At 38.5% G+C, this 23865-nt stretch overlaps 1 protein-coding gene across 1 annotated transcript in view; it reads right to left on the bottom strand.

Moving 5' to 3' along the window:
• LOC118339165 (potassium voltage-gated channel subfamily H member 7-like) overlaps positions 1–23865 on the bottom strand; it is a 34747-nt gene that overhangs the window by 8631 nt on the left and 2251 nt on the right. Inside the window, exons 3-11 of the mRNA XM_035676722.1 lie at positions 16759–16914; positions 9987–10424; positions 9732–9752; positions 8352–8563; positions 6086–6511; positions 2758–3157; positions 2337–2536; positions 2155–2157; positions 691–943 (exon numbers count right to left, since the gene is read on the bottom strand). Coding sequence (XP_035532615.1) covers positions 691–943; positions 2155–2157; positions 2337–2536; positions 2758–3157; positions 6086–6511; positions 8352–8563; positions 9732–9752; positions 9987–10424; positions 16759–16914 — 2109 coding nt within the window. The remainder of the gene's footprint in view (positions 1–690; positions 944–2154; positions 2158–2336; positions 2537–2757; positions 3158–6085; positions 6512–8351; positions 8564–9731; positions 9753–9986; positions 10425–16758; positions 16915–23865) is intronic.

Genomic DNA, 23865 nt, shown 5'->3' on the forward strand with positions numbered 1-23865 from the left:
AGCTTAGCTTGATCAATAATTCAATATTTCCATCAATCATAACAAACGGCATAATTAATACTCTTCACAAAAAGTCAACAGTGGTAATCCATGTTTGTAATAAAGCCACATTCTCTGTCTAAAACACTACTTTGCACATATTCCTGCAAAATGAAATGACATGACATTAAACATCAAATCCACCTTCAATTACCATGTGGATATTAGCCTTTCTGTAAGTGCTTCCTCTTTGACTATAAACAAAAAGCTAAATCTTAGCATACTGATAGCACTAACAATATAATGCAAACTGACAAAACCATCTCTGAGTTATTTTCAAGATCAGACCAAAAGCAGTGGAACAAGGGTTTTGTCTTTGTCTCAACAGATTTGATGCTGACATTCAGCTGAGAGATCGTCGATACAATAGGGAGGTGACTTTTACCATTGTTCACACCTCCCTGTGATAGGGTGAGGTTTTGAGAACAATAGACACTGTTGCTACATCCATGATACAGATGATGGGCACTGGCAAAAGGTCAAATAAAAAAGTGATCTATCTTGGCCCAAATAAGAAACTCCGGAGCTTTCTCCACCTATAACAATTTCAGCTTTCATAGCATATGCGCAACAGTCTCTTCTTCTATTCATTTAGCACCCACTACTCAGGTTGCACATTATGATACATGAACAATAAGGGATTGTATTTACCCAGGATGGCTACCACAATGTCATCTTTCAGGATCTCAATAGAGCCACGGGACAGAAAGTAGAGAGCGGTGAGCACATCACCGCTGTGGACCAGAGTGTCTCCAGGAGGGGCATGAGTGGTTTTGAAGTGCATGGCCAAGGCCCTCAGGCAGCCTTTGGTGGCTCCTTCGAACGCTTTGCAGTTTTGAAGAAGATTCCGGTTGAGGTGAAGGCAGATATCCGCCTGCAGGCACTCAGGAAAACCTTTTAAAACCTGTGATGCAGACATAAATTTGTGAGTAAAATGCTATAAAATATTGGTTTGATATCCTCAAAAAGATGCATTTAGATTATCGTTCTGTGACCTGGTGGAAGCAGCAAATGTGTTAAGATGAATGCACTTTTGCAAAGAGAAGTTGTTATGAAGCCTGACAATAGCACAGCTATAAGGGCATGGGATGATAAACACATTACAGAGTCACAGACTATTAAACACAGCCGGATGCATATACATCACATCTTTAGTGTATTGTGAGAAAGTTCAAGTTTAATAGAGCAGAAACTGTCTCTTAATTAAGATGCATTGATATAAATTATATCAAGATGTATTAATTGCTTTTTTGTGGGATTTTCATAACAAATGTTGAATGTAAAAATAAGTGCCACCTGGATTTATGTAACCGCCCCCTGAGCTAAACACACAGCAGAATGCCCGCTCAGTTTTGGCTACGTCTCTTTCTTTTCTTGAGCTGGTAACACATAATATCAAAGTGAGGATAAACTGAATTGTGTAATAAATGCAAACAAACAAAGACGCCGTTTTTATACCCTAAATCCTTTCATTTGTAGGAGCTAAGGATTAAATTCAGTCTTTTGATGTGCACATCCAGCTTAAAAGAAAGAATTAACTGCATGCATTATTATTTTTACATAACTTGTTAAAGTAGAAAAACAGACTCTTCTGACCACTAACAACATTTAATAATCACAATTTTTATGCTTTATCCCACTCTTTTATAGGCTACTGTATATCACATTGTTGTGCCATTTCATCATTATGAGATTCCAGCTAATTAAAAACAATTCTTTTAAGTAGGTAGAATGAGCATAACAGTAATAAATAACACGAGACACAGGTGAACACATTTTTTTGCAAGGCACGAAGTGTGTTGATTGCAAACAGATGTTGATGATAAAACTATTGCAAATAAAATTTCAGATGGAATTGAAATAAGACAAAATTATATTGTGACAATATTAGTGCCATTTTTAGTGCATGTCAGTAGTTTTACACTTACATATTTTGCTCTAAAATATAATTTCTTTGCTTTATAAACATATGAAACTATACTAATGAGATGAATTCACACAGGAATCATACTTAAGTGATAGAAATTTTTAATGTTGACACCGTCAGGATGATGAGGTTGTTATTTTAAACAGTGCAGAATAGCCATGAAAATGACAAGAAATAAAAATATGTACCTCCTGCTCTTACCAATGGAGAGATGTTAATCCAGATGAAAAGCAGAGAAGAGAGAGAAAGCGCTTTTTAGAATTTTGCATGTACAGTATTTCTACGATCATTCAATGAGACCAATTAATTTTTTGGGGGTATCCTATCCAGTTACAGTAGTAGGTAGATGATGGCGGTCCTTTTTATTTACCGTGTTCATGTCGATGCCGTTGGTGTAGGTCCACGAGTGCTGGAAGTACTCCTCCAGCCTTTGCCGCAGGGGGTTGGGAATCTGGTGAAAGCGTATGAACTCCTTCACCCGTAGCATTTGAGCATGATAGCGGGCCGTACCGGAGTACAACCTCTGGATGATGGCGGAGACGTTTCCAAAAATACTGGCATACATGAGAGCTGAAATACAGGCAATGATCAATTAATAAGGTGAATTACATTCTACAGACTGCTTTGCAAGTTTATTGCCTTTACCCACAGAGACACACTGTTTACTTGGATAATTGCTGCTATAAAGACAGACAGGTTTGTTTATGCCTTCAATTATGTCAAGTGCTGTGCCAGATAAAAGCAGAATAAAGTTATGCTAAAATAAAATAAAAAGACCATAACATACTCACATCCAATCAACATGACACAGATGGAAAAGATCTTCTCTGAGTTGGTGTTTGGGGAAACATTTCCAAAGCCGACACTGGTCAGGCTGCTAAAGGTGAAGTAAAGTGCTGTGACATACTTGTCCTTGATAGAGGGACCCGAGCTAGGATCGCTGTAGTTGTATCTCTTCCCTATGGACACGCCGAGATTGTCTAGCCAGCCAATCTTGTGCTCCAAGTAGGGCTTCTCCACATTGCCGATGGCGTACCATATACAAGCTAGCCAGTGGGCAATGAGGGCGAAGATGCACATGAGCAGCATGAGGACTGCAGCACCGTACTCAGAGTAGCGATCCAGCTTCCTGGCTACACGCACCAATCGCAGGAGCCTAGCTGTCTTCAACAGGCCAATCAGAGTGGTGGTCTAAAAAGAATGTACAGCAGTAGTTTGAATGTTAATATGACTAACAATACTGTAACAGTAACATGCAATAACATGCACCTCATTTCAGCACTAGACATTTGGCATGCAATTCTCTCATTAAGAAACAATCTTATTTATTGCATTTATGCCACAGCAGACAACAAATCTAAAGTTGTGACAAATCATAAGAGTCAGTTCACAAACTGAGGTAATGAGTTTCTTTAACTCTACTGAGGCAACTCCCCACAGTTCTTGGGTTAAAAGCAAATGAACACAGAAGTGAAGACAGAAGCAGCCCACAGATAAATTCTCATTTATTGAATACTGAACAGGGAGGAACACTCGCTCTGTGGGTCCCTGGGAGTTTGTTGCTGCTTCTGTGTCATCAAGAAGGGTTTTAGCAACACTAACCACCATTCCCATTAGCATGGTCATTCATCTACCTGACAATTACTGAATGACCTTTGAAAGAGTAGTTAATGTCTGCATACGAGAAAGGCTTTCCTTCCTAACCACTCAGTTAGTCTTGTATTTAATCTTGTTTTTTCTAAGACAAATGAAAAACAAAACCTACCTGACATTTTCCTCATTCCGTTTCTTTACTGAATGAAGTTAAACTTGTTTAAACAATAGTTTCACTATTTTTGAATCCAGACATTATTAAGCATTGTCATTCATAATTCTGCACAGCAAAACTACATTTTGCATTATGTTACTTTTGGAGAGACATCTCCATAGCCTTTTATGACACGGTTTTTCTGTGTTCTTTTAAAAAACGCACCACCAACCATTCTCTTTGTTCAGCTTTATTTACACTATATCTCTTGGTTTAAGTGATGCCATAAGCAGGAATTTATGCAAAGCCAAGAGTACAATAAGAACTCATGGAAAGAATGTTTTTTTCAATATAACATATGGCATCTGACTATACTGTGAGGTTTCTTCTTTTGAAATTAGATCCATGATGAAGACCTACATTATTGCCTGTTGCACTGCCTTTAAGCTCAGTTTTGGGACAATCTGCCCTGTGTCAAATTAAGCCTTTGCATTTGACATTAGTGGTCCGGGTTCGTGTCCTATCTCGTACTTGTAATCCCACTGACATTTTTTTATTCTCCCATGACCACAAACATACCCTTCAGCAAATGTTTTGAATTACCACAATTGGCAGCACCAAAACAGCTATGTCACGTACAGTAGGCTGCATTTATTTATGAATAATTGGGTCTCCCAAAAATAGAATTAAATATTTATTTATTTTAATTATTGGTGTTCACAACTTGATGTATGGCTGTGTTTTTTTGATAGTTAGCACTGTGGTTTTGCACAAAAAGGCCTTAAGTGTGTTTGACTGGCTCCTTTATGTATTGGAAACTCAAAATACCCATCAGTGTGACTACTTTTGTCTATTGGTATGTTAGCCCTTAATTTGAATTTAGTTTAAAGGAAAACCAGTAGTTTTTGTGCTTCTCAACTTATGATAATATATGCCTGTTTTACTGCTGGGTTTACAAATATAACTTATCTAAAAACATCAGGAAAAAAAACTAATTAGAAAATCTCGTATTGGTTAAACCTACAAGCACACTGCACTCTACATTCTAATGAAAGTTCAATTAAGTCTTAAATGTACCTGCACAAGCAATTATGTAACACAGCTGCACAGCACTACAACCCCAATTCCCTCTCTCTCTCTCTGTTCCTCTCTAATGGGAACTCTCTCTAACATTTAAGGGGTTCAAGTTGGGACAAAGCACTCAACTTCTTTTCCTCCGCACTCACAGTAAAACAGCTTGAAATAAATCTTTTGTTTGTCTATTTCTATAATAATTATGATTATCAACAAATCACTGCATGGTACCAATTTTCCATAATGCCTCTCACAGTACGTTCAATCTTCTGGCAAGACTAAGTCGTTTTGAAAGCAACAAGACTTTGATTGAAATCTATTTCAAAAATATTCCCAGCTCTAATCAAAAGGTTTACTTAGGCGCTTGTAGGTTAAAACCGTCTTATTAAGCTGCTAAATTAAATGAGCCTTGTGAAAACCATCTGCCACTGTCTCTGTTCCTTTATTTTCTGAATGGGAATGCAGTTGAGCGGGACTTTGCACGTTCAGTCTGAAAATTGTAAACACCAAGCTGTAAAGCTATGACTGCCAGCAATGTATCAGCATGTTATCACGGTATATGACTATTTATGGACCTGAAAGGGAAACGACTAGTTTTCCCTTTTGAGTGTTTGAAATGAAAATCAAGTTAATAGTGTCAAAAAATAATGTTTTTTGCAACTAATTGTGCAGATTTGCCAGGCCAGTTCTGTGATTTGATTGTTACACTATGTTGTGAGAGGAACAAATGTCCATCTTCCTTTTGATTTGTTGTCATTCACTCAACTGACTCAGCAGCAGCAGCGGTGGTCGAAAAGATGATTATGGTTTATAATCAGGAGCTTTTCTGGTGTAATGGAGTGCCTACAAAGCACGATAAAGCACTGAAGTGGATCCAGAGCCTGAGGGGACATATCCTACCAACAAACAAGCCAGCAGGCCTGGCAGCCAGCCTACCAATGGCCATCTCACATCTGCATGTAAGCTGTGCGCACAGCCCTGTTGGCCTGCTTCTCACATAAATGCATCATTGATTGCCATTTGGTAAGCCATTAATCCATGTAAATGGATTCTAGAATGAGGACCATTCAAAAAAAAAAGAAAAAAAGAAAAAGAAAAAAACAAACAAACATGCAATTTAAAGTAATCCTTTCAGAGCCGAGACAGAAAGATTCAGGCTTTAAGTAGTGGCCCAGGGGAACAAGTCTGGACTTAGTGAATGGATAACAGTGCAAGCATGGCTGGGTTGATATGCAGTAAAGCTCCCTGGGAGAAAAAAAAAAACAGGTAAAAAAATATATGCATTAGAGATAACATACCTCATCTGATCCTGAGCCAAAGATAAGAAGGTCAAAGGGGATTGCCGCCACCATGTCTATAAGGAACCAGCCTTTAAAGTAATGGATTGCTATCTTAGCTGGATCGCTGACCACCTCCTCGTTCTGGTTCACGTAAGTGGTCCTGAAGTTTATGAGGATGTCAATGATGAACATAATGTCCACAATTAAATCCACTACATTAAGAGGGCTGCAGGAGTATCCACATTCACGCCTCTTATGCTCCCCTTGGTCATTAAGAAGAAAAGCAGCCGAGTAGGGAGTGAGGATTGCCGTGTAGATGACCAGCAGCAGGATCAGCCAGTCCCACACAGCTTTGAATGGGCTGTAGTGGAGGATGGTGAACTTGTCAATGCGGGCTGTCTGGAGTTTGTACTCTGGCAGCACATCAGCTCCGAGTGACAGGACCTGGAGGAGTGTTAAGAGAGGATCAGAACAGTAAGGAAACCCTTTACTTTATTTTAATGTGGGTTAACCTCTTAGTTGAATAGGATCACTAATAATATGAAAACTTGATTTTTTGTCACCTGCCTAAATTGATATAAATAGAATTTCTCTTTGTGGGTCAAAAAGCAATCTGTTTTGTTGATCATCCCTTCGACAATTTGATCGATTCTTATGATAATTATTACTGAAGCCCACCAGGTCATTTGGCCAGCTCACACACTTCAAGGACTGATTTGACAGCAACGGACACACTAATGTAAGTGCTCTGCAGTCAAACAGTATTAGGTAAAGGCAGTCACTCTAGTATGACAAGTACATCACCTGGCACCATGAATAATGTGCCACTGACTCGTTCCACATTTGCAAAAGGCACATTCTGTACTCTTGGTAAAAAAACTGTAAGCATTTACTGTATAGATTATAAAGTGGAGGAATGCTGTCTAAACCTCTTCCGATAGATATTTCTCAACTTATATTTTGGTGAGCAAACATTTGTTTTAATTTCCTCACATGAATGAACTCTGACTGGATTGTAAATTATTCAGTGTGCTCTGGAAGGCCAAGCTGTCCCGTTTTTTTTGGCTTAATAAGCAGTGGCAGACAAAGAGAGTGGGGTCTCTATATGGCAGAAAATAGTGCAGGAGTGAAGATGAGGGCAGCAGGTCTTTCTATTCATTTCAGCACATTCCCCCTATCTTCAACACATGAATTATAGATTTAGTAGATGCAATGTTCACATCTCAGTGGTGTCTCCAAGCTAAAGTCAGCAGGGAGGGGAGAGCATTTACTCATGATAGTTTGTCTTAATTTATGAATGAGAAAGCATTGTTGAAAGAACTTTCAATATAAGGTTTCTAGGCCTCTATTGTGCTTGGTTATTGTTAACATTGCTCGCTTGCTGTAGTTTGACCTACACACAGTTTTCAAATTTGCTGTGCATGGCTATTTCTACCTACCTCTAGAGTTTTTCAGAATGATTAAAGTTATCCCAAAAATATAGGTATATTTATTTTGGCTTTCTGTTCGATGTAATCAGATGAAACTTATTCATATTATATAATATTCACTAATCAAAATCTGCAACGAATGCCTGCATGCTTAACCGTCCTTGGCAAGCTGGCATCAGCTGCGCTGCTAGTCTCGTCAACATGGAATTGTGCCACCAGATAGCCCTTGTTTCATCCATATGACAGGAAGTGTTGGTCCTGTTGCACTGTCCTTGAACAAACAAACTGAATCCCTGGTGAATCCCAGCAGAGGTGTTATGAACCTGCATCTGGGGTTGCACGTAAAAAGATGAATTTCTTTTTGATGAGGGATCAGTGGAATGTCCTTGCTGTTCTCAGCAATTAAGAATGTTCAATTACCCTTCACTCTTGTCCTTAATGCCACTGCTCCACTGTTGACCTGGGTAGCCATGGAATCGCCAGCTGCTTATTTTCACCTGCCAGCAAGTAATTTCACCTGCCGGCTATATCATGTTCTGTGTATCAGTATATCACACTATCCCACAACCCTCCCAGAAGGCACCCCCAACCAATGACTACAGTCAAAGTCACTAGTGCAGTGACAAAGACATAATCCATTTGCCAGCTTCGCACCCATACACCCCACCAATTTTGATCTTTGAAATACAAAACCAAGGATTATCGAGATTGTGGCTCAGGATTTTGCCTCGGTTCCACCTATGTGAGTATGTATTTCAAAATGATCAATTTGCAGATGTCACAGGACAATAAGCTGCTAGCATAAAGTTAATATGTTTCAGAAGATACTCCAATAGTGGGACTTCCTGACTCACCTGTGTGACTTTTTCGGTGACATTGTGAGTTCTGTCTTTGACCTTTGGTGCTATGATGGTTGTCTCAGATGTTGGTGGCGAGTGAGTCTTCTTATCAGTCCCCTCATGGAAGTTGAGTGCAATCAGAGGGATTTTGTTGATGGTGCTATACTTGTTGATGTTAGAATCAGAGGTAGAGCCAAGCAGGCTGGACTTCATGTGATTAAAAGGGCCTATTGGTTTAGAACAGAGAACAGTCACGTTAGTACCATTGGTAAACTTATTTTTACATTTCACAAAATCTTACACAATATTTCAAACTATCCATTGATAAAATTGGAAATTAGTTTAAGAGCTTAAGCAATTACAATTAATATTTTAGTGAAATAATGATATCAGTTTTTGGTTTTGCAAACATGGACAAAGATTAAACAAAGATTAAAGGACAGCTTGACTGATTCATTTTCATGTTTTATGTATTTTAGGTAACATAACAGTGATACATAGTGCTCTGTATAATTGTATATAAGATTATAAAATATATAAGATCTGTATTGATGTAGCCAGCTGTGCAGTAGCAGCCTACAAGTCAAATAGTACCACTGACTAATGTATTCTGGCATCAGTGGATAGTGGAGGAGCTACAGGGAATATTTAGCTAGCCTACTTTTTGCAAATGGGAAATGGACTACATCTCAGCTATCTTATGTTTTCCAGAATAAGGTTGAGTACTTAGCTGTGAATTAAAACCAATTACACATTTAGAAGAACTGGTGATTTATTTAGAGACATAAGATTTGCAATTCTACATGTTCCTAAAAGCAACGTTTTCACCTACAGTGCTCCTGTTTTCATCACCATGGTGCATGCATCAATGCAGATTTGTGAACAGTATGGTGGACTGGCGCAAGTGCAGTCCTTGCTAAAAATCATTTTAGGAAATTTTATGTGTGGCAACACAAAGCTACTGAGTAAGAATTTCTGTAACCTAACACTATGATGGCCTATGGATAGCAATGCATTTGTTTTGGATTTTCCCACAGATACTGTGTGCTTAATGGTATGTGTAGCTTGAAGCACATTAGCAGAGCTACCATGGTATCACATAACACAAACATACATTCATGCAGGTTACTTTAAAAGCAATGCTTTGATTAGCATATGATGAGACAGATATGACGTTTAAATTATTACATTATATGATTTTATAGACTGCTGATGTGACAAAATAACTACATTGGTACAAGTACAACCATTTTACATAATTAAGTGCAGCAAACCCACTCAACCTGTCCACCAAAAGTGGATCTGTGAAGAGCATTTATGCTGATTGCCTTGCTTGAAAGTCATGCTCCAAAACAGCACAGAGAAATGAAATCATGGGCAGAAATACATGATTACCTCTGACATGGCTACCATTGTCTAAAGGCAGCCTTATATGGACAGAGCAAATCAAGAAAAAAAAAAACATTTTAACAAACCTATACACAGTAAGGAAAAGATAACGGCAAAAAGTAAAGTTACAGTGTTATATGGTTGCATTAACATTGGTCTGCATTCTAATGCGAACTCATATAATGTGATGTCTGGGCCAGTGTACACTAATTGCAGATTGGAGCTATAAGCTTTACTTACAGTAGTCACTGTAGTACATACCTTCATTTGTATGACGATCCCTGAATGCGCTTTTGGAATTGGAGTAGCCTTCAATTTCATGGACGGATGAGGCTCGCCTCATGCTGTTGATACTGCCTCTGGGGAAGGTGTTTGACAGGGTGGTAGAGGTCTGGTGTTGCTCTGTCTGGTACAGCTTCTCCCAGGGGAGTTTAGGGGATGAATGGTCAAGTGGTTCAGGACCGATGCTAGCCTGGGAAGAGTGGTGGCTTGAGCCAATGAGGCCATGTGTGTCATTAGCCTCAATGGGACTGCAAAGGCTCTTGGTGGGTGAGGGGAAGTTCTGCAGGGCTACTGAGTCCTCATTCTCTTTGGGCGAGTCCACCATCACAGCATCTGGGTCCTCTTGTGGAAGAGATTGCTTGTTGGTATTCATTAAGCTCAAAGCAGCCTGGCGGAAGCGGAAGAATCTACTCCTCCCTAAAAATTGAGAAAGAATACAATTTTAGTGTACAGCACTGATACAATAAAAACATCTCAAAAGCATTAAATCATTTTTGTATGAATGAACAATGACATTTGTTGCTGGATAAGAGGTTTATTCAGCTTAAAACATATGACTAGGTCTGTAAGTGAAGACTGATAAAACACTCAAATCACAGACCTATTTTCAGTAATTGCAAATGTCATGATAGTGGAACCAGTAGAGCCCCTCACTAATATCCCTGACTATATGATGGTCTATTATGTTATAATGTAAACCTTCGTTGAACAGTGATTCAAAAAAGTACACAGAGGCCCGACGTTGAGAAAACATGTCTGCTATGATTAATAAAATTAACACAATTTGATTCTGGTTTCTCAAGAGTGCTGGGTGTCTACTTTTTTTCAAATTAAGCTGTTATAAGATGTCTATACTGTATTTGTCCCCAGGCAAACAGAGCAACTCTTTTGTAACTTCAAATCTTTCACAAAACTTTAGCTGAACATTGTATCCCCTTGTGTTCAACATTTTGCACTAAACTATGAAATGAAGACAAATCAAAAGAGATTTGGTTTTAGCCATATTGCAACATATCTCCTTTCAGTGCCCATAAGCAGAAAGAGAAGATAGCACAATTGATTTATTATGCCTCATTGATTTGAGACAGGAACCCATTTCTTGTACAGAAGGCGCATTTTCAGAATGGACTCAGAAGCAAATGTTAATGACTTCTCAGGACAGAGTGAAACTTTTGGCTCATTAACAACAGAAAGAGAGTGAAAGTGAACCCTGCCTCGCTCGTGAGGGACCCATCCCTCAGCACCCTCCTTACATAACGTCACTGCCATCTGTTTCCATTCCCTGGCCGAATGTGCTGATGTTACAACTATAGCAGCTTACAATAGAGCCATGACACTCAACAACTTTCCTGGAGAGGAACGTAATGACATCCTGAGCTGGCAGGAGATATGGACAACCATGCTGTTCTTTTCTCTGCAGGGACACTGCGTTACCTGTACTTTTGCTCTGGCTGAATGCTTATATAATACTCATATAACATATTTTAGTATGGACAAGTCTGGCTTATATCAACCCAAGAAGATGTGGTTTGTTGTTAGAGTGGCTTAAGGAAAATATCCTTGTTGAGCAATGTAAATCATTGTAGTACAAATGATCACAACTGAGCCCTACTATAACGGCATCATGACCAGAACATATATTGTTCTACAGTAGTTATAGTACTGTGTAATGCAAAAACTATACCCATATTTTACTAATACTTATAATATATATATAATTCAGTTGGAATACAATTGTTAAATGTATAATGTATATAACATACAACACAATGTATGTAAGTGTTGTCACATTTTTTTTCACATTTAATGAAGAACAACTTAGAGAAGAGCTTTATTTTTAGTAACAGTAGCGGCGTGGCTCTAGGGATGGCAATGATGGTCTGTTGATGTGTCAGTTGGTACCCGGTCCAGACAAATATATCTCAGCAACTCTTTAAAGGAGAGGCATTCAATTTTGTACATATAGTTATGGTCCCTGAAGGATGAAGCCTACTGACTATTTTTTGGCTCCCTGACTTTTCCTCTGGTGCCACCATGCGGTTGACATTTGTGTTTTTGAGTGAAGCCTCTCAACAATTATTAGATGCACGCACCATAACATTTGGTACACACATTAATGTTCCCCTCAGAAATTTGGTGAGTCCTTGAATTCTGCACCTTCATCAGCTCAATGCTTGTATTTTGTAATAGCTGTACTTTGTATTTACTGCTAAGTAGCTAAAACATTCAACTAATATGTTGAACATCGTAAACATTACACCTGCTGAGCCGCTAGCATATGGCTGTTGACTGACTCTGTCTTGTTTAAAGTGAGGGGCAATTGTGCTTGTAACCAAAGCCAACTAATTCTTTAGCTTCAGTAAAACTTAATAATAATAAAAATTATTCTATAAACATGTAAAGTGAGTAAACATGCATTATACATATCTGAGGGAGAAATGGTGAGTCTTGTATCCACACGTACCAAATCAAAGACAACCAGAGTTGTTGTTTTAGGCTCGAAGACATGTCACTACTCATTCAGGAGGCTTCATCAATTTTATTGATTTGTGGGGTGTCTAAGGATTTTAAACTTATTGGTTTTTCACACCTTCACATCACATAAGAGTCATGACAATTTTTAGAGTTACAGGTATGAAGGAGTACAGCAGCCTAGGAAAGAACATCAAGGTTGCTGAGTTGTTATTGCTCACTTTCCTCTGGTCAAAGTTTATTGTTCCAATTTGACATAGATGGCTTTTAAACCTTTTAAACCTTTTGTCTTCTCTGCCAAAAATATTTACATTGGTGTCCTCAAAGGATTGTGCCTTATTGTTGTTTATATATGGTAGACTGCTGAGATTTAAGATTTGCTCTCTCATATTGGGCCATGTTGGGCTTCTTCACCAGTTGTTTTGTCTCACTGATTTATGGATATGTACCCAGTATATTATATATACTGTCAATGGTCTGTACATTCCTGCTTGAACAGACCTTTTTCACAGCAGCCATTTTGACATGAAATAGTCGGGTAAACACAGATGTTACCAATTAAACTAATTAAGGTTTCGTTCCATTCAGGTCAAACAGAGTCAGGGTGCTGCTATCGTGCATGTTGATTTACTGAAAAGACTCTGCTACACTAAATGGAACGAAACTTGAATTAGTATCAACGGTAACGCCTACATGTCAAAATGGCTGCTGTGAAAAAGGGTCTATTGGATTGTGTATGATCATCGTTGTGCTTATATCTGGGTGTATGGTCATTAGGGTGGACTGGATTTGCTGGGTTTGGGTTTGTAAAACTCAGGGATGTTTATGGAAGATCCTCTTTAGTTTTCTGTTATTTAATTGTTGTGTGTCACTGAAGTTTTTTTCACTAGATCTTGCTTAAAGCTTTCCTAAAAAAAAGCTCATCAGCAGCTTACAGTGCTGTCCTGGCATCTCTTCTGAGGTGTTAAAAAGATTTAAAAGCAATTCACACCCTAATTCATGGGATTGACTCACACATAACTGTCATGTGATCTTAACAACTTATGTGGCCTGAAAGATTCTTGTGTGACTTAAGTGCAAATGATCTAAAGAGGTTTACCTACTTGGCACTCCGTACTAGAGAGTGGACTGATTAAATCTCTTGGTTCAGTGACGAAATGTCTTCAGGAATAAAACAGCAACTCCTGCAAATGATAAAGTACTTCCAAATACGCTATTACCTGGATGACTGAGAATGCTATACAAGGCGGGTTGATTTATCCTAATACTAAGACATGTTGACCTATTCTCTTTAAAATAAATGTGTATTCTTGCTACTGGGAGTGTAAATGGGCGAGGATGAAAATCAGCACCAGCACCAGCATTGTATTCTGCTGGAAAACAGGGGATTGTTGCAATTTGAGCTGAGAGTGAGTTGCTACTTCAAGGGAAGGAGTTGTTCACAAGTGAGGGCAAGATGGAGTGTAAGATTAACAGGACAATCGATGTGGCAATGATGTGGAGTTTATATGGGACTGTTGAAAAGTGGAGCTGAAAATGAAGAAGCTCTTGTTTTACCAGCTGACTTATGTTCCAGCCGTCAGCCATGCTCATGAGCTGTGGGTAGTATTCAAGACAATTAGATTGTATAGGCAGTCACTTTCCAATGATTTTCCTTCACAGGGTGTCTAGGCTCGCCCTTAGGGATAGGATGAGGAGAGAGCTTGGAGTGGACCTTCTGATCCTTTGAATCTTTGGGTATTGAAAGAAAATAGATTGGCTGGGCCTCTATGCTGAAAGTTCATTGATTCTAATGGAGTTTCAGGCAACCACTGACAAAATTGTAAATGTCAGATTTCTATATTTACTCTCTGGCTTAAATATGTTTCTTCCACAACAGCATCTAGTTAGTTCTTACTGATATGTATAATTAACCCATTCAGGAGTCGCTGCAGTAAAAGGATAATTTCCACTGCGTGCAGCAGCAATTACATAGCTGGAATATCACTCAGTATGAAATTAAAGAGTTAAATAATTCAAAGAGAGTAAACATAGTGATGGAGAACCTTTATAATTAAAGTTTTAACTGAGAGTAAATTGTATTGTACAATGTATGATATGCATGCTGTTGTGTACTGAACAGTAAAAATAAGTTTCTATGCACTGAACAGTGTATCTTTGTGCTGAGTAATTTCTAACTATTGTCTCTAGTTTTAGGCCTCGAAGGCATGTTGAGGTTGCTGAATGGTGTGTTCTAGATGGCAGCTGAGGGAAAGAGGGATTACTCTCTTCCAGGCTCAATATTGTGCTAGTTGACACCTGCAGGCTTATTGCCTGCTGTCAGCACAGGATCATAATTAGCCCTCCAATGTCCAAAAATCACTTTTTACAGGCTGCCACACTAAAATGTATGGCAAGGCTATTTGGAAATGTTTTCCTTATCATTTCTGGTAAAAAGAGCTGATGTGGAGGTTTGTCCTCTGTAGTTCTGTCACTCTACTTTAAAGGCCTGATAAACTTAAAGTATTTAATTTTTAAAGCTGCCAGTACCAATTTTTTGTGTCGAGTTATGGTCTAAATGCTGTTAAATACTAATAATAAGTACACATCTGAAGAAATACGAAATATGTGGTGTGGACAATATGATATGTGATATAGTAAAAATATCAAATTATTATATTAGTTACTTAAACAGACATTGAGACTGTGATTTGATTCCCAATTAGTGTGGTAATGATCGTTTTTACATCAAAAATTTTATTTTCACTGAAAACAATATTAAAATCATGATGATGGGGTTTGTACCAAACAGGTTTTCTTAAAACTAGAGAACAAGATTTGTATACCAGGGCATCTCTTCGGACTAGAGTACCTTAGTATAATTCTGTTTTCTCACATATTGTACTTTGATCAAAAAATGGCATTTTCTGCAATTTGCATATTGCTCTTGGCCATATTGCAATTCTGAATCGAACCAAATATAGCTTAAAATTACACTTTTATTCCCTGGTGTCATGTATGGACCAAAGACAAAGGTAACGTCATACTTTATGTGTGATGTGTGCATGTAGTCAAGACTCTCTGTAATGTAAAGTCACATCATATGTTTATCTGGCCCATCTACCCACGGGTCCCCCTGCTGAAGCACTGTCACAAGCAATCAGCTCTGATTAGCAATGCTAGCAACGGACATAGGCACTCACTCACACATAAGCAGATACACACATGAATGCACGCGCGCACACGCATATGCATGCATGCACGCACTTGAATACACACATACACACATACACACATAGTACAGCAGAAGCCTAATGCCAGTGCCTTGGAGGAATTCATGCTGAGTGAAGTGGATAGCTGAGCTCCAGTCAGAGAAGAGATGCTGAGTGCCTCCAATCAGGGAGGAGCTGGAATGTCTCATTGACATTTACACCTACTGACACACATCGACATAAAAAAATGAGGGTGCAGTACATGCATGTAGTGTAAGTGTATGCTGCTCTCCCAAAAAGACACAGAACAGACATAATGATTAAGAATTAAACATATTTCACAAGATATAGTTACGTAAGCAGACCACTCAAACTGCATTGTACTGGCAAACTATGTAATGCACACTTTTTTGGAAACATGATTGGAGGTTACACTGAGCATATCAAGGAATCAAAATCTCTGATGCTTAATTTCTTAATTTCTAGGGGCTAAGCAGCCATCCACTTATGCAACTGCCCTTTGTTAAAGGAGTGAGAAATTTGTTGTTTTTACCTACTACAAGGACATTTTGACTCATTATGAAACAGTCTCAATTTAATACTGATGCCTCTTTATGACCTACACAAGCACACAAGACCATCAGAGAGAAGATTGGCTGTTTGTAGATAGCCACCGGGTCGTGAACCTCTTGAAATAAATGAAATGAGGTGGTAGAAACGCTACCGCTTTCATCCACAAGGGCCACCAGAAAATGTAAGGTCCTTGTTGCTGCTCGAAGGAATGGTGCCATCTCACAAAATGTGCATTTTTTATTTGAAAAAATTTCTTTTATTAAAATGAAACAAATGCATGACAGATGCAATTCCATGCATCATTTTTGGTACGGCACTATGTCATGATTTGTTTTGCCTAGAAAATACTGGTGTAGAATAACTTTCTACATAAAACAATTAAGAAAAGGAAACAAAAAATACCCTTCCAACAAAGACTAAAATAGTCCCATTTTTATTTTTTTTTTGCTACATAGAAATGCTTTTTAAGTACTTTTATATCATAGTAAGGAAAGAATGGAATATCAAATACTCACTTTGGTCTGACTTTGTAGGGGATGTTGGGCTTATCTTCTCTGTGGAGTTGTCACTCTCCTCATCCACAACGTAATCAAAATTTAGGATAAACATCATCACCACGCCCTCCTCATTTTTCACTGGGATTATATGGGTGGTACACTGAAAGTCAGACCCTGAAATAGAAACAGAGTGTCAAAAAGAAAAATAATCATACATCATTCTTCTGCCTGTAATCGTTACACAGGTTAGTATGTCCCCAGATGTCTTTATTACTATACAAAAAAACATTATGCTCAAACGAAATTTATCAACTCGAAGTACTATCACAGACAAGTCATTGTGGAATCCAATATTTACAATGTTAATTAAACAGAAAAATACAAATGACTAACACCTCTCTCTGCTTTTACATGAATGTTGGGAAAACTGAGGAGAAGTTAATCCGATTTAAAGGTCAAGTCTTGCATGTCAGAACAAATGAAATAGTTGAGATACAATAAGTAATCCTGGGGGTTAAACAAAGTATATGTCTGTGCTCATGTGTGTTGCATGTCTATGTGAGCCCACTCAGATGCACAACTTGTATTTTAATGAAAAATACACTGCACGAAAATGACAAAGCTTGCAGAAGTTCAGGACAAATATAATGCAAGAGCCACAGTACGGTGCAGACAGCAGGGTTTAGTAGAATAAATCAAACAGGCAGGACAGATTACAGCCAATTTAGAGGATTGCAATGTGCTCATAGGAATAATGACCAGAACAGTGCATCATGTGGGGCACTGGAGCAGCAAACAATCTGTGATCTAAACTTAGTCTTGAGCCCAGAATACCTCAGTTTCTCAACTGCATTGGTTCTAGCTGTGTTAGTGAAAGCTATTGATGCCTGCAGCAACAACTGCCCACCAATAAAACCTTCTTCTCACTGGACCCTAAACTGCAGCACAATAGCTACTATACAGCTGGGGTTATATACAATATCACAGTGACCATCTCTGGTATGGGAGAAAGCTGTTTGACATTTTTCTTATCTCTGAAATTACTCAAATTCTCAGAACTTAATGAACTTAAAAAACCACATCACATATTTTAAAAAAAAGTTAAATAAAAAAAAAAAATAACAATAGTGATATTTGTTGTCTAGCCCATAAAATTAAAATGTCTTACATGCTAATCGTCCCTTTGTCTCCCTATGTAGGTCTGTCTGTCTTTCTGTCTGGCTTGTTGTGTTGCTCCTACTCACAGAGGACACATATTACCAGTGTTCACTGTAATCTCCGCAGGGCTCACAGACACCCTGCCAGCAGCATTCATTAGCAGTAGACTTGCTGTCTGACTAAATATAACAAGCTCGGTCTGCCTCAACATGCCAGAGTTCTGTTGGAAGGTTTTCTGCATCAAAACTCCCAGAAGTAATGCTGCACTGTCACCACTGACAATATGATAATGTGATTTTAATTAAATGGAAAACATAAGAATGGACAGTATTTGAGATTACTTGAGAATACAGGTAGAATTCAATGTTGCTGTATTGGACTATGTACGGTAGTGCATATGCCTGTGTGTGTGCTGTATGTGGATAATGAGACCAGCGGGTGTGCACTCCACACCCATCTTGTCTGGTGTCATGGGTGCCTGGTTATGTTATGTTGTAAAGTAGAAGAGCGGTACTTAGAGGGCTGGGGAACTGTGAGTCCTTCCCCAGAAAATCCCTTTTTCATAAAAAGCACTTTCCTGCATTTCCCAGAAAGCCTTCACTTAATTCTACATTGTCCCTTCTATAAAAGGAAACGTTTTTGGTTTTGACTTTGATCTGTTTGATTCAACAGTATGCTTATTTTTCACAGTGAAGGAGAAACTAAGTGAGCGAGAGTTATTCACTATCGACTTTTAACTATCTGATAAATCCTGCAGGAATTAAACTTGTTAGTGATAAATCCTTAAAATGTTCCCTCCAAAAATGTGCACTTATTGATGTTATTTTTGGGCCATTTTTTCCTTTATTCAAAAGTCAACACTGGAGTGGTGACAGGAAAATTAAGGGAGTGATTAGTATTATCATTAATTATCATCATCTAATGTCAGATTTCTAACCACATATTCTTTATTCTTTTTCAACCAAAATGTGAATATGATATAGTTATATAGTTGTTGTGAGTGTTCAATATATTGAGAACAGTATGTCCAAGTAGATTGAGATACTGTACCTCCACCTTTCTAACAAGCCACTCAAGAGAAGAAATTATATGTTGAAGCATATTACATTTTTGTAGTTTTCAAATCCCATGTTTTTAAACATTATTAAATGTTTAGACTTCCCTGTCTGATATATCATCAGCCTCAGTGTAGAGCAGAGGTTAGTTGTTTATATGTAGATATGAAAAAATTATGCCTTTTTGCTCCATTGTCAGTACACTTACAATAACACAATAACCTGTGCACTAAATGTAGTATTAGGGGTCCCCTGCTACTTGGTTGTATGCTTACATGTAAATATATGCATTCTCTAAAACATATTTCTTTCTTGACAGAGTATTTAAGAAAATGTAAGACATTTGTAAGGAAATGCAAAATGTGAATGAAATGCTGAATAAATGATAAAGTAATTATCATTGATAAAGTCAACACCAAAATCACCCATCTGTAAAAGGAAAGAAATAGGAGTAATACACATCTATACTAATGTCTCTGTGGACAGCCAAGATGGTAAATTCAGCAGAAACATTTCTGGGCTTGAGTTTTCCTCACCAGATGGGGAAACAATGGTCATGCTTAAAGGCTAAACCATGGGGGTCTCTTCTCATCTGGTATCCTGCTGAATGTCACCTCTACCAAAATGGATCAAAGGGAAGCTTCTTTAAAACTGCTACGTTGAATCAGCAGACTGGGAAGCTCTAAATTTGATCTGATGATATATTCTTATCACTGCATTCTTTATTATTCTGTAAACTTGCGTAATTGCCCTCAGTGCTCTTACCCTGCAAAAGGAACTATTTGCGAATGAAACAGGGAGAGCTTTTCTTCCCTCCACCCAAAATCAGTGGCAGTAAGCCATGTGATCAGCAGAGCTTCTCATGACCTGAAGAAAGACTCACTCATTGATTGGGAACAACTGTGTTATTCATCTCCTTTATGACCTTCAACAAAGGTCAAGAGACTAATGAAGGTCTTTTGGTGGGAAAAATGATCGCCCTTTGATGTGATTTTCTCCTCCTTATATATAATTATTCAACAAAACCTTAATTGTTTTATCCAGTGAAAATACTGATTCATCATATAGTACCATGTAAAAATCATAGTGTTTAGTCTTTAAGTCTTTACCAAACATTTTGTGATGTGAATACAATTAAAATCTATCTTTACATTTTAAGTTAAACTCAAGCCATTGAATACTATGTGAATAAAAACTGAATTCAGATGGAAGAGATCCCACTTTTGAAATCTGCGATGCTACTCACTGTTGACTGACAATTTGCCTTGGCAGACATGACTTCTCAGCTAAAGTGTCAAGATGAACAAAACCGTCAGACAGTGTTATGAGAAGCTATGGTCTTTTCCAGATTCACTGGGAAATAATAGTGGATTTATGAAAATAACAGAATAAAAACTGACGATGTAAACAACATGCGCTGGAGATACAAACACTCAACAGGGAATATACTGATTCATCATCAGTGTGTGTTTTTTTTTCAATAATCAATTGTACGGCATTTTAAACTCATTCAAGTTGTGCCTTCAAGTAAGTAAAGTGTGGCCCGTCTTGTTTGTATGTTTCATGCCCCTCACTATGGCAGACTTCTCGACCCACCTTTGGATTTTTTGAACAGGTATACTCTTTGTACAGTACTAGTCCTACTTTGTACAAACTAGTGTTTGACAAGCATTCACTGCAACGTAGGGGGGAAAAAAGCACATGGTAATGAAAAAACTTCAATTTGACGATGCATACAACGCATTAAATCAAATTAAATCGAGCGATTAAATCTAACATTGTAACAGCTCTGCTCTTAGACTGTGAAAAATGGGGACTCATCTGGGAAATTAGGAAACACATTTACTAATTTGGCAGAACATACATGGAATAAAGAAAAGCACAGCAAATATACTGAACTGAGTTATAACACAAAATTGGTGAATGTGTCTTTTCTTGTACCATATAGCAGGCTCTGTCATATGATTAAAATAAGCTGTGGTGTACAGTATGCGTGCTTCCGAAGACTGCTGACCGTTTTGGTTTTAGGCTATCTAACGTTCCTATTCTCTTGCAACACTCAAATCAGCACAACAATACTGTCCAAACATAGCCATAGCTGCTGGACATGGTTAACATCATTGACAGTGAGAGCAGTTTGTGCCAGTGTGTGTCCATTAATTCCCTGACCTTTATATAGAGTGTTTCCCTGCTAGCCAAGAAATGTTATTTACACCTGCTTGAATGAATGGACAGTGTATTAAGACTAGCTCCCTTTTCATGATGGAAATTTCATTACTCTAGATTGTATTTCCATCATCAATTATTAAAACATTGCTGCTTAATCAAGTGATCCTTTGGCCACTCTTACAATGACTGACAGGTCAAACAGAGTTGTGATGAAAGTATAAGATGTCTTGAAGATACATAAATATATAGTAGAAGTGTTTATGTAGAAGTGTTTATGTAGTAGTGCGCGTACCGATGCACACATTTTTAAATCTTATCTCAAAATAAGAGAAGCTATTTGAACCCCGTTTTTTAAATTTGATGTACTGAGGCTTCGTATTAATCTGCATAAGCTGATCTACTTCAGGGGGAAACATGAGTAATATTGTTGAGCGCTGATTTTTGTTGTTATATCTTCCTACCAATGTACTATCCACAACTGCAGCTTTTAAACAGTACAGCCCCAGACTACTGCCTGGTAGTAAGTCTTGTATAATGAAATCTGACATGTTTCTCGTTTAAGGCTATTCTGCTTAAGCCAATACGCAACGTTACTGGGGCATAGCCAATCGGGACTAGGGCATGTTGGGAGAGGCTATGCAAGCTAACCCTTTGTTTAGAGTCCTTGGGTCTTGTGGCAATATCTCGCCTCAGTGAGACCGCTGTAAGCTACGCAGCATGGCCTAATTTCATCTTCAATCAGTGTCTCCAGAGCCATCAGGGATAACTAGCAGCGGTTGCTCAAACTACATTTCATTTTTGTTTATCAATTCATGATATTTTGCTCCGTGATCTTTTAGTCTGTTAAATTTGGCACAAATGTTTGCTGGATTGACTGCAATGGATGGTACAACTTGCACTTAGCATACAGTAAAATGATTAAGAGAAAAACACAGATGGTATGGAGAGGAATATTAGATTACCACCTCCAGTACAAGCATCCCATGAGCTAAAAATAGCCTATGGATGAACATTCCTATCCAATGCAAAGTGAGACCTGTATTGTTATAATGTTCAAAGATCCATCTGCTCCTCCTTTACCATAAACTTGTTTCACATCTTAATTATGATCAGCAATGTTACCAAACCATGCATTACGTAAAAAAATATGCAAATGTTCCTGTAATGAATCTGCTATGCATGTCTTCTCTTTGAGATGGAAAGGTTCACTGTGTGCTTTTTAATTTGCTACATCTACTTGGAAAAGCTTCAACAAATGAAACCTGATGAGGAAAGCTCTGTATGTGTTTCACTTCATACTGCAAGACACCAAGGAGGGCTAAGCATGATGAAAAATGGATGTGCTCTTTTGGAGGGTAGTCATCCAAGTGTCCTGCAGCACACCTTGCACCTTGTGCACTGTAGACACTCCGTGTCCCCCTGTCCTCTCGCTCCCCTGCCACTAAACCCTCAGCGGGGGAACGCGGCCCTTCAGTCCCCTCAGTGGGGAGTCACCTATGAAACCCTGCACCCACGCATACCACATGTCCCGGATCATTCAGCACGGTTAGCTAAGCTGCCGCTGTTATGTAGCCATTATCCATTTAACTTCTCTCTGCACGGTGTCAGCTTCCTTTTGTTAACACTCATTCAGGTACAAAGTATTATTACACCCCGTGGAATAGGATAGCTTTGCAAAGCCATCAGGGGAAAGCATTTAACTCATTGATTATGTATCCTCGTCGGAGGAAGACTGCGTGTGTGGTATCTCCTCTCACAACCCGTCTTGGTTGTTCACATAGAGGGGAACACAAAATTAAAAAACAAAAAAGGCCCCTGTGCTGAAGGCCTTTGCTGTGATCCCACGGCCCCCTTTGTTCCACTACTTTTAATTTAGAAGCATACGCATAAGCAGCTTAACTTTATGCCTTTTCAGTGAAAAGAGCCAAAGCTTTGTTGCTCCTGATGTCACACGGCTTCCTCAAATCCTGACCTTACTTTTTTTCCCCAAGATCTCCCACAGCAGTTATTGATGGACAAAAACAAACTATACTATGTCACACTGCAGATCATAATTTAACCAATATTTAGACTGAACAGGGAGAAAGAGAAAGAGGGAATACTGGTAACTGGTTTATTTTATGTTTTTTTTTAAAACATTCCTTTGTGTTTGTGACGTACAGCCGGTGCTTGCAAAATGGAGGGGTTTAATACAAAGGATTAAATGATTTCCATGAGGACTGATAACTTGAAATACAGTTCGGAGGGAAGGCATTGAATACATCCACTTTCCACCCATCAGCTTCATTTTGAAGAGCGACTTGAATCAATATGGCCGTCGCTCTAAAGGATGCCATGAATCTTTCATTCCCCTATAGCAGTGGGAGCGTGTGGATTGTGTCCTCCATACCAGTTTAATGCATTTACTCTGTAAGCTGCTCATTCCCAGTCACAGCACTGTCAGCCCTGACATCTTTATTCATGAGCACACACGCTCACTGTAAATTCCTCCGAGGAGTATTAAGAGTTGTGTCTTGAAGCTGTGATGCACACCGGGGAGGATTGTGAAGAGACAGAGAGAAACGATTATGTTTGAAGGTTTCTGTAGCTCCCATCCACCATACTTTAGACATTACATGGACACATGCCATTTCAATGGAGCACAGCACGATACGAATAAGATGGGAGGATGGTAAGCTAAATGAAGTTAAAATCCCGCTTGTCAAAAAGCAAGCTGTTCCTGTTCTCACAAACAGACCCTTGA

Source organism: Morone saxatilis, unplaced genomic scaffold (assembly GCF_004916995.1).
Source record: "Morone saxatilis isolate NCDOM2014 unplaced genomic scaffold, NCSU_SB_2.0 Contig5, whole genome shotgun sequence".
Classification (NCBI taxonomy): domain Eukaryota; kingdom Metazoa; phylum Chordata; class Actinopteri; family Moronidae; genus Morone; species Morone saxatilis.